This window comes from Pseudopipra pipra, chromosome 3 (genome assembly GCF_036250125.1).
Source record: "Pseudopipra pipra isolate bDixPip1 chromosome 3, bDixPip1.hap1, whole genome shotgun sequence".
Taxonomy (NCBI): domain Eukaryota; kingdom Metazoa; phylum Chordata; class Aves; order Passeriformes; family Pipridae; genus Pseudopipra; species Pseudopipra pipra.
In genome coordinates this window covers 37,914,729-37,933,603 of record NC_087551.1, presented here as the reverse complement: position 1 = coordinate 37,933,603, position 18,875 = coordinate 37,914,729, and the positions used below count along the sequence as shown (strand labels likewise).

Sequence of the window (18,875 nt, the reverse complement as noted above, 5' to 3'; positions counted from 1 at the left end):
AAGTACCTAGATATCAAATTTACTTCTCAACAACCTAGCTAAATTTATTATCACACTAATGATACAACCTCTTTCTTCTTATCATAATGTAAAATGCTTGATGTGGCTGTAAATCTTCACAGACAAAATTTTAAAAATTTCTTATATAAATAGAGCCAAGAAACAAATAGATTTCATTAAACCAAGCAATGGTACTTTGCCTTTGGAAAATACTCTAGATAGATTGAGTTTTGAATTTTTTTAACCAAGTATTTTTTTTAAATCAATAAGTTTTTATTTTAAAGTAATAAATTAATGTGCATTCGATCATATTTAATTTGCGGTATAAACAGTTCCTCATGTCTAAAATTAAAAATAGGCACTTAGATAATATTCTCAAGACTGCATCTGACACTCCTATTGAGCTACATTTGTGAAGGTATCCTTTGTGCTTCTGAATGAAAATGGGAGTCTTTAAACTCAGAGTAACTTGCAACTCTCAAAGAAAAAGACAGGTTGAAAAATAGAAAATTCTGCATGATGGTCAATTTAAAGGCAGAAAGCAATTTCCCAGGCCAGTATACTGAGATATAAAGTTTTAAAAAAAACCCAGTGCATCTACTTGAGGATTACAGCAGCAGCTGGCAGTGAAGAAGAAGGGCCTTAACAACATCTACAGCCTTTGAATGTAACAACTTGAATAGCAGGCACACTTACATAAGGCACAAACTGTTATTTGTTCAGTTTTCAGTTACAGTTTGTTAAAAGCATGTCCTAAAAACGGAGAAGGAAAAAAAACCCACAAAAAAACAACAAACAACAAACAAACCTCATCCAAAGCCTCTTATTTTTAAAGATTTCGAGCCTACCAGCAGTAAATAGCTACAGACAGATCTTGCACCCTCCCTGGGTAACTTACATGCCAGAATTTTGCAGGTTGATGCAAGGGACACAAGAAATTCTGGCAGATTTTTAGAAATTAAATAACGGCAAAGATTTTGTTGGTTGCAAGGAAACCCAACCCAGTACTGACCTACTACAGCACCTAGTGGATTCTTACTGAAACCTGGCTGTTTATTACCTCTCTGAAGTAAAGCTGATATGGCATACTTCAGCAGGGGCACTCAGGAGAGGCTCTAAGGGCAGAAGCTTGACCAAGGTGTGACCGAGAACCTGATAGTAGAGCACCCGCAGGAAGGTAAAGGCTGGGAAGTATCAGGAAGCTTTAGGGCAAAAGGGAAGGAACCTAAAGGGACTATCAACTACTCTGACAGCCTCAGATAATGATAGGAGTTTAGGACATATATCACTACCTCTATACAATACCACTCTCATAATTTGATTTATACTATATAACTGAAAGTACCTAATGTAACTGGAGCCACAATTTATGTTGTCTTCTCAACTGAAGTATTTTATTACAATTATTCTTAATATGAGATGGAATTTATTGCTTCTCTGGAGCTGCCACACTTCATCTGTCAATATTTAGGAATAAATATCAAACATCTTTTCAATTAAAATAAACACAAAAGCTTGCATTATTTGAACATTTTGCTAAAATAACTCAGAGTCTTTGTGGGAAAACCTTTGCTGGACAACACTTCATTTTATTTGTATGCCCCCATTAACATAATAAGTATGTGTTTGGATACAATTATATCCAGCTGTGTTTTGGTTTTGTGTTGTTTTTTTAACTGGACTACCATAGTTCAAATAGTGAGATGCCTGTCAGAATGCTCTGCTGCAAGATTCCCATTTAGTGTGTAGTATATAATTTGCATACTAATACTGTAAATAGTTTTCAAACAGATTTCCTGGAAGACTTGAAATTCTTCTATATGTGTAAATAGAATGCTTATTTCTTTCAGGATTAATATTCTGTATGAGAACAGTTTGCCCTCCACACACGCAGAGGAAAGTCTTGTGACCTTGTTGAAATTATCATACAGCAAGATCATAATTAGGGTAAAATTTGGCCCTCATCTGTTTTTAAATGTCTGGGTGAAAAACTGTCAAACATTTAAAGGAAACTTAGTTTTTTTCGTCTATCTATTAGCATGTCCTTATCTCAAAGAACAAATGCCACTGTATTAATTTACATCAAATGATATGTCAGTCCAGTCATGATAAATTCACTGCTGAGATAAACAGATGATGGTAAGTAATATGAAAACCCCACATATAGAAGATTTTTTGATCCCTACTTTAATTACTGGATAACGATATCAGTATGAATCCCAAGCAGCACAGCTTTCTATTGATGCTGTCTAGGAGGCTGCATAATAGGATTCAGACAAGAAACACAATGGAAGGAGGAAGTCTGGTATATCAGCAGAGGAGGTACAAGAATGTACATGCTTGGATCCAGCTATCGCCAACATGTGAAAACAACCACGTGAGATTATGTTTAGTTAAAAAAATATCCAGCTGATCTTCGTATTCTTTTCCTGATAACTGTGGTGGCAGTAAATTAATTAATTAAGCCCTTGTAATAGTGCTACAGTGAATTAATTTTATGGCACCTGTAGAACTCTTGGGAGGAATTAATTATTTACATAAAATGGCATACTTTAGCCATGGTACATTTCCATCTGCATAGTGCATATTTCTGAGTATTTATAGTCTGTTTGCTGTACAGAGTTGCACACTCCAAGGGCCCTTTTTATTGCAGGGCCACATAGCTTAAATCAAGTGTTATCAATGCCTTTTTGTGCAAAAATATCTTTGCTATGATGTACTTGTAATTATAATAAGCATGAAATGCTCAACAGAAAGTAAATTTATATTTATAATGACATCAGTTTAAGTTTTGATGGCTTTTTTCCTTTCTCAAAGATGGAAATTTAACTGTGAATCTACTTAAGCCAAAATAACCAGTTTTCTTGTATCTGAGACAAATATACCCCTGTATGTGGGAGGGAATAAGCTCATGCATTCCAATAGGCTGGGAACTGTCTTTCTGTATTGCTGCTCACTAGGAAATGATCTGAAGCTGAACATGAGTCAGCAGTATCTCCTTGCAGCAATGCAGACAAACCACATACGCAGCTGCATTAGTAATAGCTTAGCCAGAAGGCAAAGGAAGTGCTTGTTTTTTTCTGCTCAGCATCACGAGGAAATATCTGGAATGACAAGACTACTTTTGAGCCCCACAAAACGCTCAAGAAATATATTCAAAATGGGAAAGTCCAGTAGAGGAACAGACTTTATCATGCTTGCGAAAGGGGAGGGCTAACTTTTGTCTTCTGTGCCTAACTGTGGCTTGCAGAGCTGGACCTCTTCTGGAGGTGCACTGTGGAAGAACAGGGGATAGTAGCCTTAAATTGCAGTAAAGGAACTTCTGGTCAGCTATAAAGAAATATACTTCATAATAAAAGCGAGAGAGGCTGTGGAATGTCCATCCCTGGTGATTTTCAATGTTTTTTTAACCAAGTGGCTGGATAATCTTATTCAGTTTAGAAGTTAGCACTGGTTTGAGCAGGAGGTTGGACTAGAAGACCTCCAGAGGTCTCTCTCAGTCTACATTTCCATGGTACAGCCTACTCTTCACAAGCTGCAGGGAGTGAAATTCAAATAATCCACTTTACAAAACAAGTATTCACATTGGTGTGAAATTCATCTCCCTGCCTTTCCCACTCCACAACTGCAGAACAGAAAGACAAGATTGGTATTCTCTTCTCTACAGCTGCCTCTGCCCTCTGACAGCCTGTGGTGTGCACTCAACCCATACAAACAAACATGGGGCTGATTTAAGGAAATGCAATTTCACAGTCTCTTTAGGTAAAAACATGTAGGTGCTATTTAAAATAATTATCTCATTTCAATATGCACACCCATAAATTCAGAGTTCATTAAAACAGTAAATATTTATGCAGATTGATTCACACACCTTATGCAATTTCATTGCATTTCAGTGTCAATGCACTATGAAATAGATATTTTTACTTGTTTTGCAGGCATTGGCTAACTTGTTAAGTTTCATTGCAAAATACTAAATTTCAATATTCCAGGCTTTCAAAATTTAAAGACTATAAATTTAAATTATGGACCTGGATACAAACATGACAGATCTTCTCTTCCACTGGAAAAGATAAGGTCAGACACACAAACATAAACACGAGGCAGAGACTGAAAGCTGTCTTTTACATCATGTGTAATAGAAGACTATCACAAAAAAGTAAGCTTAAAATTTTAAATTTCCTGAGTGTAAAATATTAGTGTTGCCTTCTGAAACAATCTATTCTGATGTTTCTGTCATTGCTGCTATTCCTGTCATTTTTCTAGGAGTCACTCTTCATATCACTCACTTCTAGAGTAGAGAAAGGAAGCTAATCAGACAGTGAGTGATAAGGAGAATACCACAGTTCATTTTTATTTGTAGTTTTCATATTCCAGTTTACTTGCACAACTATCTGAACAGTGCGTAGTTAAAAATCAAGGAGAGATAACTACAAAAAAAGAAATGGAAGATTACAAAAAAAAAAAAAAGAAAAGAAATGAGGCAAAAAAAAATTAAATACCAGTTGTACTCAGCTGGAAAAAAAAACAAAGGAGTTACTAGCTGGAAAAATACCCAGTTTAATTTTGGTTACGTGGGAAAGATTATTTTTTTTCTCATACATAGTCTAACATTAAAGGAGACATTAAAATCCTATATTGAGTAAGTTGTCAGTAATGGAGGCTCTCACAAAGAAAAACATAGGCTACATTCTCCTGCAATGCACCAATTTTTCATTTCCCAGAGATGGAAGTTACTGGAGTGTGAAGAATCTGCTAAGGCATACAAGGAAAGGTTGAGGTTTAAAGGTATTTGGGGGTTTTACCTCATTTTACACACTTAGGGATCGACGAATAAAGAGGCTCTTGCAGCAGTAGAGCTGCACTATTAATAAGTTTGCTGGTGCAATAAAAAGTCTCAGAGGAACATTTCCAACATACCGAGTACAAGTGGTCAGGTCTTTTAACAGGATTTGGAAAACCAGCTGCTATCTTAAGGTCCAGTCAAAGGACAGCAACATTTCAAATTCAAATACAAATTTCAGAAAACATGGTGGTTATCTGATAGGACTTGAAAGCTCTCTAAAATGTAGCTCACTTTATAGATCTACGAACCTCAATTAAGAGATGAAAAAATAAACCCAGAAGCCATAGTTGCCAAACCTGCAAATATGTAGGACTATTCATTGATAGTACTCCTAGGGGAGATCTCACCAACCTCTGTTACACCACCCAAGGCAGCAAAGATAAACCAGTGATTACAGGGACTGGGCTACAGGAACCATTTCCTTTTGGTTAGAAAATGATACTGCTACTTACAACTGAAGCACTTAATCATGGGTTTAATTTACAATCGACTAGGTGTGCCTAATCTTAAACACTCTTATGAACTTTATTAGCCTCTCTTAAAGTGTATGGTTTAATTACAATTTCCATTTGGTTCAGCAATTCTTTGAAAATAACTCTGAGAAATCAAGTGTGTGAGCACTGGGACTTGACAACACCTCTAGTTACAAGATCCTCAGTAAATTAGCAGATGTCTGAAGAAAGAGGAAGAATATTATGTTGATTTTAAGTATTAGGATGGAAGTGATGGACTTCTATTATTATTATTATGGAGCATAATCAAATGACTACAAACTCTAAACTAATTGAATGGGTATCCCAACTGTAGGGTCCAGCTATTTAATACAGTATATAATATGATACTACTTATGGTGTCATACAAACTTATAGTACTATATATATGTCATATATATATATATTATCATATTATATGTTACTTATAGTAGTACTATATTCCCAGCTTCTGCACAGTTAATTTTAGCACAGCTACCTCTTTGGAAGCATGCCTTTTTGATTTAGTTGTGTCACTTACTAACAAGAACTTTGACTGGAGTTTCAATACCTGCTGTTAGGTTACAGTGCTTTTTATGGAGGTCCTACTTGCATTATACTTCTAATAAGAAGCAAACACAGAGAGACAAAGATTTGGATTTCAGTCCAATGGCCTTGGTAACCACATATATAAATTGTAATAAGCAAGTTTGATGACTACTTTGTAAAGAGCTCCTATCAAGTTTCCACCTCCCTACAATTCCAGACCAAACCTCTAAAATTAGCTCACAGTGTTTCTGAGTTTTCCTATGGAGTCTCTCTTCTGTCAGAAATTACCTCATCTGAGAATTACAGCTATACCTTTCAATAACCACCTATAAAACATACTTAATCTTTAGGAAGCAAATGCCAAGATTGTTTTCAAGTATAAATTCTGTAGAAGCATGCTTCATTTTTCATTCCCAGAGCCCTCATAAATTTGGCAGATAATCATGGAAAAATTATTAAAACCTGCTTGTTCTACTGAATCATTAGATATTTTCATCAATTTCTACAGTCTTTTCATCATGTATTTTATAATGGATATGTTATGCTTCTAAATACTATCTTTATGGAGCACAAGATAGCATAAATAATTGTAATGTATGGATTCAGTGTGATACTGAAATAAGTAAATACAACTTAGAACTGGACTTGCATATAATAGCCTCAAATTTGTTTGTATTTCTTAATATGAATATTTTTTAAAACAAGTGATACACCTGGCGATATGCTGCAAATATACCTGAAAATAGTGATCTATGGTAACGAAGTATAATGGAAACAAATAACTTGTACACAGCTTAACTGCTAAAACCAGCTATCAGCTGATACTGGCTTTTAATTAAGTAAATATAGTTTTTCATTTTTTCTCATTCATTTACTGAAATGATATCTCAGGCCACAGAATGTTCAGTGTCAAATCTTACTGAACTGTTTCCTTCAAAGGAAGGGAATGTCTTAATTCGTAATAATTAATCAAAACTTTGTTAGGATTAAGTGTTCTCTTCTGTTGAAGGCTTTACTAGTGAATTATGCAGATAATTCATGAAATGAATTTAAATCCTCAATACATGTCCTCGATAGTTAATTTCATTTTGACTTATTAAAGAACAGAGATAAATAATAAGAAGTTACAGACTTATTTATGAAATTAAAATGAATGAGCCATAAAACTGATTGTGTCATACACTAGGAATATATTGATGCAGAAATAATGAATTCTGCATTTCAGTATAGGTTAAACCCACTATAGAGAGCCCCACATGAAGGACAGAAAACCTGCCATTGGATGAATTGGTAAAATCAATACATGCTTCTGATAAAGCATGGATTTATTAGAAGATTTTATTAGAAGATCACTGACTGCTATCAAAATAACAGTAGTTCCACTGCTGTTCTTCAGTGGATCTAATCAAAACATGGACAGGTGTGCAATTAATGGATAAAAGTTTAACTGAGTTGTTTCTCTTGTTTGGACAAGACAAATGAGGTTCAAAGACCATGAGACGAAGGAGAGACATTCGATTAGTTTGATCAAACTTTAATTATGTTTGCAGCAAGGTAAAACTCAGATGATTTTCAGGGGTGGGAAATCTCTCTTAGCATAGAATTTAGGATCATTTAAAATTCCAAGGATTTTTAGCATCTTTCCCAAAAAAGAAGCCTACACTGTACCAATTTCATTTTTCTTATTTGCCTTCTCAAACTAGAGTTCATCTCTTTTCCTTGAGTAGTATCAGACTTACAAGGAATTCCACTGGCTATGCAAACCAAGGACTTACTTGAAACATGAGAAAAAGAGACACAGAGAAGTTTTCCAGAAATATAATACTAATAAAGATTTATAAATACTTGTCTCAAATACATGAGAATATGGATCATAAACATTCTAACCATGGAAATTAAAACATTGTACAAGGCTTTGTTTCATTACCAGAAGTGCAATTATCTGCGAGTGACAATTGCTGTTTTGGCTGCATTCCCTGTCTGCTGGAGAGGGAGCTCCCTTGTAGGGATATGTGGTGAAACAGGTGGAATAGAAGACATGAAAATTGTATGTGGATATATCACTGGAGAAGCTGGATGACATGATTCACATTTGCTTCCTGAAGATGTTTAAAAAATTTCGGAAAATATTATGATAAAGCAGAGAGAAGTCTTCTCTGGCTATTCAAATGACTGGTCCAGAAAAGTCTAGCACATAGAGTGTGAAATGCAGGATGCACCACCTTAACCAAGTTAAATTCAGTGTTTTGCTGAGTCTCTGAGGCTTTGAAGGAGAGGATGGAAAAATCATTAAAAAACAAAAGCATCCACTGCCTGGCCCTGAACACCTGATAATATAACTTACTGGCTCAGATGCTGAGGGTCATGTTCAGATCACATAAAATACAATTAAAAATATGAACAGAGAAAATTAAATTAATGGAGATAGAATCTCATAAAAAGGAGAAGCAAAAAGTGTGGGATGTGTGACAAAGTTTAAAATATTTGAAGAATACTGTTTTCCTAGTTTAGTGCTAAGAAACAATGGCAAGAAGCATCCAAATCCAGAAACCATTCATATTTCTGAATTACTTTATCAGTGAGTTATCTTAAACCCACCCTCACTCTTAACATTGCCACACTTTGTCTTCCTCTATGAAATCACACAAATATTGCTTTTGTTTTTCATAGAACCATTTAGGTTGGAAAAGACCTTTAAGATAGAGTATAAGCCTTATCAATATTTGCTATCCATTTTTTTCACAAAACAAAATCATCATCGTCATTCAGCAAACCCATGGTAACAATGGGAATACAAATCCTGTGGATTGGAAAACTACAAATGGCAGAATAGAAGAACTGGATCACATCTTGACTGATGTTCATACTTTATTAAATCACAATTTAACTAAACCACAGCCAGTGTATAAACTTTGGAGAGGAACACACACCAGTGCAGTTTTCTAGCACATCTGCTATGTATTTCCCATCTTCCTTTTAAAACAACTGCACACAAATCTGCTAAATGTGACTGCAATACAACCAACATTCTGACTGATAACAAAGGTCAGAGGCATTGGAGAAAATGAGAAGTTTTTTTCAACTTACGATTATGAAGTATACAGATGACTTTCAGGAGACAAGGACACTTCCCCCACTATCTTCTGAATTAATCTGAATATCAAAAAAGTACCCAAAAGGCCTTTTTTATTGTATGAATGTATAACTCACGAAGAAATGTGAATCATTTGTAGCAGCAAGACATCAGCTGTCTTGTTTGTTACCTAAAAGAATTAAATTTACAGCAAGCCACAGGTATTCTGCTCCAAATGTATTTCATGTAGGTTTGAGAACGTTTCAGGGGCTTTACTACTTTAGTACCTGTTTGTCCCTTTTTAATGAGTATAAGATTACAGGGTTTAAAAAGAGATAATAATTCAGGAAAGCTATAAGTTCGCTTATAAAGACTTTAGTCAGGAGCATGATATTTCTTTTTGAACAAAAGCAGCTTCTCAATTTTTTTCTCCTGGAAGAAACTCACTTCTACTATTTAGCTTGATTTGTTACTGTTTTTTTACTAACTCCCTAGTCCTCCTAATCAATTTTTGTTTATTTCCACAGTCTGTTATTGATAGAAGTTTCAAAATTATGAAAATAATACACATTGTAGCCAGGTAGAAAGAAGATAAACACTTTTCAGATAGATTTATTCAGCCATCAAAAAGAGAAATGCATCACTCTGCGTGAATAATATTAATCTCAGACATATGTTAGGCAACGGCTCTACCTTAGAAATAACAGCATGGACTTTATCCTAGGTCTGCTGCTCAGGATCACAAGGAGTTTGTACAGCTCTCCCTGACACAAATTTCCATGGTTTTGCTATGATTGGTATCTGAACTAGTAAGATTGAAACTTGTTCAGGAATGTCTCCGTCTGCTGCAGTACCTACAGTTGAAGTTCTGTCATGCTCTTTCTAACTGCAAGATAAGATCTTTCTACGTAAAGCTACAGAAATGACGAAGATTGCACTCCACACATGCATAATCCACTCCAAGAAAAAAAGAAAACAATAAAAAAACCAAAATCAAACAAACCGTAGTGAAACTGCAATTAAATAAATATTGGAATGGAAACTAAACAGTGAGATAACAAAGTTGTTTCTCAGAAGAAAATCAAGGAACAGATGACTATTTGAATAAAACTCCTTTCCAAATCCAGTTTCTCTGGTTCATCTCCAAGCATCACCTCAGTCTGAAATCCTAGGAAAAATTATGAGCACTAGCCAGCTAGCTTATAGAATGTAACAGCCATGATGACTTTCAAGTATTTGTCTCTCAGACTACAGCATAAATCTTCTAGGACCTACCTCTGTAATCATCTACAGGGTTGACTTTGACTTGGGAACTATGAAATAAAGCTGGTTTTTGAGGCAAATGCTCTTTACACATCAAACCTCGGTTCACTTCACTTATTTTAAACTTATCAGTCACAGTGATATTTCTGATACCCAAATCATGCTCTTTTTCTGCATCTACACTCTCCTGGTTTCACTATCATACAGCTGTTCTCTTGTCATGTCTTCCATTCCTGCACTGCTGCACTGTCCTTTAGAACTGATAGTTTGCTTCCCTCTTCTGTACTTTTCATCAACTTAAAGTATCTCCCTTTTGAAATACAATGCAAATGTAATACTCATAGATTATATTTTACATGTAAAGGTTTTGAATCAGCACTGGAGCCAGGTAGGTAAGAAATAAAGCAACTATAGACCAGGATACCTGCAGAAAATTCAGGAAAAAATATTTATTCACTCACCTAAAAAAAACAAAACAAAACAAACAAAAAACCCCAACAAAACCCCAAAACAAAACAGAAAAAAGCAAATAATGAAACATCTGGTCCTCAAAATTAATTTTCATTAAAAAAAATTACATTGGGGTGGATTTTGAACTATGTTGCCATGGCCCCTCATCTCTGAATTTTTATCAAAAAGTGAAAAATGGTAAATAAAAATAAGAACTATACTAAAATTGTCATCCAAATATTGCCTAATTTTAAAAATATTAGCTTTCTAGAGTTGCAGTAATATTTCTGGGAGTTTTTGAGGGGCTTTTGGGGAACTTGAAAAGCCATTAGAAATTGTAATTGGCTTTAACATCACCTTCTTTTTTTCAGTCTGTTCATGTTTTATATATATTTTTTTAGTAGAATCTTCTGGCTTTTACTGTGACAGTAAATTCACAACAGTGTTTTCAAAAATATTATTTCAATGACTCCTGAGAGGAGTAGCTTAGACAAAGTATGAACCTCTCTGTTCTTCTATTTCTATGAACCTCTCTGTTCTTCTATCTCCTAAAGCCAGATCCTACACTGGTGACTGTAAGCCAGTCTTTTGCCTCAGATACTTCCTAGGTGTGTTTACAGCCAGATTAAAAACATCTGCTGGACCAAGCAGACTTATCCACAGTTCAGCCAAAGCTCTTAATCAGATTCAATTTCCTCTTGTCCTGGTTCCTTTAACTGTCTTAAAGCTTCAACAATTCATCACTTCCAAACCTGAAAACAACATTTCATTCCCAGACTCAAAACCTTTAGATCCATTTCTACAGTAAATATAAAAGCTCTCTGAAACTTCAAATGTCTCAGATCCACATAGAAACTTTGTGTCTATTCCATAGGTAGCCCCAATCAACATCAGGTGTCAAATTGCTTTCTGTTCTCCTTCCTTATTTTATGTCAATGATTAGACAATAATGTCCCAGTCTTCTTGCACCTATTGCCTGTGGTTTGAATCTTTCACTTCAAATGATTTTGTCTACCTGACATTCTAAATCCTACCTAAAAATCCTTTTTTCCTACCACTGCTTCAGTTCCACGGTCACAAATATAAGCTGGCCATGTTCGAGTTTATTAATTTTTATTTAAACTTTCTCATTCCATTCAACTCTTCTACAGGTATCATCACCTAATTTTACTTCCCCCAGTAAAGGTAGCTTTTCCCAGTGCCAAAGTGGAAGATAGTCTATATTTGATTTCATTGGTAGTGATACCAAACCCTGTACAAAGAAAATGGAAGTTTAACTCTATGTAAGAGAAATAGATATTATTCTGTAGTAAAGGAAAAAAAATATTATTAATGGGTTCTTACAGTTTATTTGGAATGATTGTGACAATTGACATTTTTTCTTGAAGTTTTAGTTCTTAAAGGTAGTTGACTATATAAGAACCTTTCTTTTTTAAATTTTGTTTCAGATAGACTTTGAAAAAGAACTCAGATAAATCTTGTTTAGACAATGTGCGACTCCCACAGCTCAAAGTCAACAATATCTAACCTTTATGTGCATAAAAAATAGCTTGGAAACATGACCAGAGTGAAGTTGAAAGGCTTAGCAAGCAAAAAAGCAGAATAAAGAAAAAGAGTCAGATTTATTTAAAGTTATTTTTAGTTATGCTGATAATTTTGGTTGTGTGACTCATACCTTGGGAAACCTTTGAGATGATAATAATCAAAGATGAGTACCTTCTGATTCAAGAAATCAGACACAACAAATCCATTCACTAAAAAACCCAAATTGGATGCACACACATCTGCAGTCTACAATAGCAGAATCATACAAATTTTAGATCCTGAAAACACGGAGGCAAGTCCCAACCCTTGGCCCCACTGCTTTCTTACTTGTTCCCAGGCTACCTCAATGCTTCACAGAGGCTGACCTTCATCAGTGGCCCTGCTCACAGCCCCAGCAGCCCCACCAGCACTCACCACCGGACGGTGCACATCCCAGAATGCTCGCTCCTGGCTGTCAAGAATCTTCCTCTCTATCTTGTCTCTCTTTTTGTCAACCCTGTCAATGTTATAGGATATTTAAAAGAAACAGTGTTGATGACAGCAATTTTAAATGCAAGAAGCATCCCATCACTTTTCCCTCCCTTCTCCCTTCAAAAAGCATGCAAAACGAAAACCCCTCATCTCCAAAGGAACTTACTTTGCTTGTGCTTCAGCTTGCATAAAAATAAACTCCCATTTCCGAGCAAATGCTCGCTGTAGCCTGGCCAAACTCTCCTGAAAATATATCACAATTTTAGTGGGTTAGGTTGCAAGTTATTTGCTCTTAGCTTCTGACTTATCTTTCTCTCTTCCTCCCCACCAAGATGTAATACATGTCATGATGTTTGTCTCAGTGTGAATGTACTTTACTTATCTGATATAAAGTTTTTGCTTGACCCCAAATGAGATGGAATACTTTTGAATGCCTTGACTGTTTCAGTTTTGAAACTCTGATAAAAAGGGTGGATGCAACTTCCAGCAAAACATGGGATTTCTGAAGCATTTTTATAGAACGGGTGCTGGCTGAGCAATTTTGAAATAATGCAAAGAAATATTCTTGTTTTGAAAGTACCTAATACTAAAAGAGAACAGCTGTAATTTCCATACTGGATGATCCACAGAACAATTGCCATCAGTCATCTATACAAGTGGTTTCCCTTGACCAATTTTGGCTGCCATTTTTGGTAGTATAGGAATCTTCCAAACCCCCACAGCGATCCTCATTTAAAAGGATGCAGACTACATTTCTTCATTACTGTAATCTTAACAAAATTCTTTCCTCCACTGATGTTGGAACATTTTCACTGTCTGTAACAGAGCTTTCCCAATCTTTCCCCAGCTGAAATGGCAACAGTATTCAGTCTGTAACATGGAGGCTGAGGTTCTTCTCTTCCACCAAAAAGACCCCAGTTACCTTAATGCACTGCTTTTACTGAGACTAAATTAAAATTGACCATAAACTTCCTAACAAAAAAATGTGTTGCCTTTACAGTAGTTCTGTGCATTGCAAATGCATCTCTATGCCATTCTTACTGAAAATAAAACTGCAGAGAGCGAAGAGGAGACTTTCTTGATCTTGTCAATACCACTAAAGTCTCTCATGGATTATATACTGAAGGGGAATTTTCTAAGGCATGAGAGCATAAAATTATGCATACCCTACAGTGCAGTACACTGAAGAACAAGTTTGTGCCAGAAGAAGCAATTAAGGGCATCAGCATGGTGCTGGAGCTGGAGTATGTGGTATGTTGAGAGGCCTGGCTGACCATCCTGCTATTGGGTCACAGCAGCACAGCTGGACAGCTTTCAGTGCAGAGCCAGGGGATGTTTGTGAATTTTATGTAGACATCCTCATAAAAAATTCAGGAACTTTTTGGACGATAGAGATGGAATTCAAGACATCTCTCTCCTTATCAAATGCCATCCTCATCAGCTAATCAAACTCACTCTTTTTTAGGCTCTTCCTGGCCCCAATTATCTTACTTTGCCTGAGGCACAGCACAACTGTCAGTGAGTGGGAAGTGCCTCTAGTCTGACCCTCTTTGTCTCTCATCTAGCTGATGGGAAAAGGCTCAAGTGCCAGCATCACTTTATAGAATGAGATTTATATTTCAGTCTCTATCAAGTGCTTTTGGAAATGTTGTCAGAGATCCTTCATTCAAACTTAAATGGTGTAGAGAACAATTGTTTTCAAACACTCATGGTGTATCTGGGATTTGTGAACAGTTATTTGTGATCCTGGCGTGGTGATCTGACCAGAGCAATATTAGAGATGAACTGAAATCTCAGTTTTTGCGCACTTAGCCTTCACTACAGTCTCTCAAACACCACACTAAGCACTGTTAGACCCATATGCCAGAAAATGTGGATAACTAATAGATTTACACACTCAGTGCCTGTAGTTCTCATGCTTAACATTATTTCACAAGCTCATTAGGCCCAGCAGAGAAATCTACTTTTTGCCAAGTACTTACAGCTTCATAGTCTGCTAGCTCTAGCCTTGCTTTGTTTTGCATTGTCCGCTTGCAGAGGTAAACAGCTGGAATAGAATAAAATAACACAGAATTTGCTACTATTTCACAAACACAGAAGATCAGAAATCGAAAGGCTTCATCTCTGTTTTACTGCTAGATTTTTTTTTTTGTTTTGATTTCTCCCTCTACTTGAAAAAGCTTTAAATATGGGATCAATGCTACCAGTATTATAACTGAAATGATGGATCAGATACAAAGGTTCATGAAATAATAATAAAATCTGCTTTATGCAACAGACATCATATGCAAAATGCATGAGATACTCGAGGTCAGTTTTTTTTAATGGCCAGGGAACTAGCACATAAAAGAAAAATAGCAAAAACATTTTACAAACCGTGTATCTATAAATCATAATGCGTAAGAGTTTTAGCAGGAGCTGCTGCTGTATTAGTCAAACAAGTTTTTAAGAACACGAATACATGGTTTTATTTATTTTTATTCTATATTTAGTAATAGCAAACTTTCAGCCTAAGAAGATTTTAGCTAAAAAATAATTCCAGAAAAAATTCATGTCTTATACAGATTAGTCTGCTATAATCAATATTTAAAATAGAAAATAATGAGACCAAAAAATGAAAAAAATATCATCTATTAGATATGAGAAAAAATATTCTTTCATTTATTTTCTAAATCCAAAAATCCTTCAGCAGACCTGTTCTGCCTCCACTTGATTCAGACAGAGCAGACTCTTTGCTAATAAAATGTTGAAGTACATTTCCAATAGACTTTATTTAGCAACAAATACTTCACAACAACTCTGAATATTTTACAGCTTCACCCACCAGTAAGACAGTGAGTGCTGCACAACTCCTTATTGCGCAACATTTACCCACTACATTACTTCACAGCACCTTCTCATATGTGAGATGGAGGAATCTTTTATCAGTGTAGGTAAGAAAACCTTAACACATCTGTTGTCTCTAACTTAGCAAAAAGAACCCATATTTGCTGGTTATGGTTAGGAACATTCCTGCTTCCTGACTGCCAGCTTGTCCACTGCAGGAATAAAGAGAAATAACTTCCCATAGGAACCTAACTCACAATCACTAGGAAGAAGGAAATGCTTATTTTAGATATAGCTTTGATTATTAAGATAGTCAAACCAATTATAATTTACAATTCCACAGAAATATTTATTTCTGACAAGCCATCTGCAAATGCATGCAAACCCACTGAATGTTCTTTTAGCTGAATTGATTACAAGCACTTCTAAGAGCTTACAGGGGTTACTTGATGTAAAACAAAGTTATATTTTAATGCAATTTTTGTCTTTTTTTCCCCCTCCTCTTTTTGTGTATGTTATCTGGTCTGTTTTCTTTCATAATATTTCACTTTCCACTCTCACAAGAAGCCATGGTCTCCTTCTCTATTCCTTGCACTCCCATATGCCCTCTGCTTCCAAAGCAGTTTCTGTGTTTGCAAAATCTACAGACAGATACACATCCATGTCACACACCAAGTATAGTAGACAGATAGTTTCTATAACCTTGGTTTCCATGCATCTTAATATTACTATACAGTTACATTAATGCATTAGCATGCATGCTGAAATGTCATAAAAAGATGAGGGGATGAATTTTGGACCTTTTGTACCTAGGTGGCATTCACAATCCGTACAGTGGTGAGAGACTCTTGAGGAGAGGGATGATCTTTGTCATTTAGCTGCTTTTACAGTGAACCATTTTGCCCTCTTCCTTCAAAATTGCTTATTTCATTGAACAAGAAAAAAAAACCCTAAACACATTAAAAATATTAGCAATAAAATAAATACTTAATATAAATGTGTAGGCAATTCTGAGAAATCCAGGGGTCAAATTTTGTCTCATCCAACCAGTTTAATACCACCTAAGCAGAAATAAAACAAGCTCCCTGCTCCTACACTTGATTAAGCCCCTGCAAACCACATTCTCACAGTCCCAGTACAGGTACTTTTAGTTAGCTTAGCACTTTCTTGAGTCCCACTGCAGGCAAATTTTGGGATTAGCATTTCCTGCTACCATCAACAAAAATCGTTGCTGCAGAAGTGGCTGACAGAAAAGCATCTTCAGACAACATATTTCAACACTGGCGAAACAACCACTAGGTCACCACGAGCAGGAGAAATGAATTAGCTTGCCACACTATTAATTTGATATGGTGTCTAAGAAATCTCTTCCCTTCACTGTGTAACTCTACCACAGTATTTTCTCTGCAGTGTTCTTTTAATGACCGTCTTCACTCTCAATCCATAGCAAATAGTCCATATAATAATGTTTGGTTTTCATTATGTGTGTAACTTAGCCAAGACTCAAAAAATCATGTTCATCCCTCAGACCTTTTATTTATCTGAAATATTCAAATCCCCTCCCCTTCAGGAGCCTAAAGGTTATAACACCTGTGCCTTGGATTCTTTATCTCAGAAATGTTTCTATGTGCCAGCGTGGATAAGGCAGAATATGCCCAAGGAAGATTTAGTGTAGTGGGAAGTATGACATATCCACTAGCGTAGAGGAAAATAGTGCTGAAGGACATTCCTACTCTGCCTCAATTTATTGCCATTGTTATGTGCCAACAATTACATCCTTGTAAAAGTGCATGTTTGAGGCTTTATGTAGTAGCTAATTTTAGCGACATGAGAGGCTGGCAGCATCTCAGGAATTTGAGTTCACCAGTTTACACTCTCATTGTCATATTCTTTGGCTTATCTGTAAAAAATTCACTAGCATGTTGGAAAGCAAGAAAAATGTGAAAATCATCCTCATTTTCAGCCAGACCATTTGAAGATACAGAGTACTGAGGTTTTGTTCTTCTACTTTTAGGGCAATGAGATTTGAAATATGGCTACTCCCATCTTTCACAAGTACCACCCCTTTTCTGCACCAAATCATGTGTGAAGTAACTGTGCTTGTCCAGCAGCCTGACTTTGAGGATGTCAGTCAGTTTCTCTCTCAAAGCAGAGTTAGGAGTCCCCAGAAATTCAGCGAACAACAGTGTCTGCTTTTCTAATGCCACGTGTTGACAGTGGTTTTACAGCTTCATACAGAAGTACGATATGCAGGAAGGGTCTCCAACTCAAAGCTCCTTTTTTTTTGTATATAGTTCTCTATTTATCTACCCCTCTAAGGTCCTGGTCAGGGACCAGTATACTATATATACCAATGAGCTGTAATTGCCCTAAGCAGCCCATCCAGGGACTCCACTGGAGTGTTCTGTGCCTAGGAACTGTGCATAAGCCCAGATACCTCCCCTGGCACAGGCTCGAGCTATATCTCTAACCAGACCTGTAACTTACCAGCCCTGTAATTTGCCCTAGCTTCCCAGCCTGACCTTGGACCTTTCTGGTCAGTTAAGACTTTGTTGGTGAGGACCTTGCACTTGCCTACACTGTTGCCAACCTCAGTTCTTGCTTACCTTTCCTTGCAGAGCTTCCTGCTCTTTTTGCTCCCTGACAAGGGTGCTGAAAAATGCTTACCATGGGGATGAATGATATGCAAGGAATGGGGTCTGAATTAATAACCTCAATTTGCTAAATATGGACTACCATATACACTCTTATTTTTAGAGCCAGTGTATTCTGATGGATTTTGCAATCAACATAATTGCCTCTACTGAAGTGAATTATATATTAGATGCTATAGCTTGCGCTTTAGAAGTGACTGATTACCAAGAGAAAACAGATTTGCCAATAATTTTAAAGTTCATACTAATATGTTATATTTCATAATGAACGATGGTCAGTGATGTTTAGAAATGGGTATTTGAACAACAAACCAGTACTAAAACACACTTCGGTAGCTGTGCAGTAAATACAGACTACTCGATCTTGAAAATTCTGCTCAGGCATTCACAAAACGTGGGCAACATGAGAGTTTCAAGTGAGACTACAAAGCGTTTTAGTGAGAGTTGTCTGTGTTTTCCCTCCTGCAAGTTTTTAACAGTTAAACCCTAAAACCAACCAATTTTCATGGTTAGCCACCTTTGTTTTTGGTTTTTGACTGTTCACTTGCACTTGAAAGCTCTTAAGAATTATAGAATCATAGAATCAACTGGGTTGGAAAAGACTTCTGAGATCATCAAATCCAACCCTTGATCCAACACTGCCATGGTTGCTAGACCATGGCACTAAGTGCCACATCCAGTCTCATCTTAAAAACCTGTGAATCCACCACTTCCCTGGGCAGCCCATT

At 36.2% G+C, this 18,875-nt stretch overlaps 1 protein-coding gene across 18 annotated transcripts in view; it reads right to left on the bottom strand.

Moving 5' to 3' along the window:
• Positions 1-18,875, bottom strand: part of RGS7 (regulator of G protein signaling 7) — a 265,193-nt gene that overhangs the window by 44,590 nt on the left and 201,728 nt on the right. For all 18 annotated transcript variants that reach the window (XM_064648708.1, XM_064648720.1, XM_064648709.1 and 15 more), the window contains 3 exons: positions 14,650-14,714; positions 12,834-12,910; positions 12,611-12,692 (listed from right to left, as the gene is read on the bottom strand). In XM_064648708.1, the coding sequence (XP_064504778.1) occupies positions 12,611-12,692; positions 12,834-12,910; positions 14,650-14,714 (224 nt within the window). The remainder of the gene's footprint in view (positions 1-12,610; positions 12,693-12,833; positions 12,911-14,649; positions 14,715-18,875) is intronic.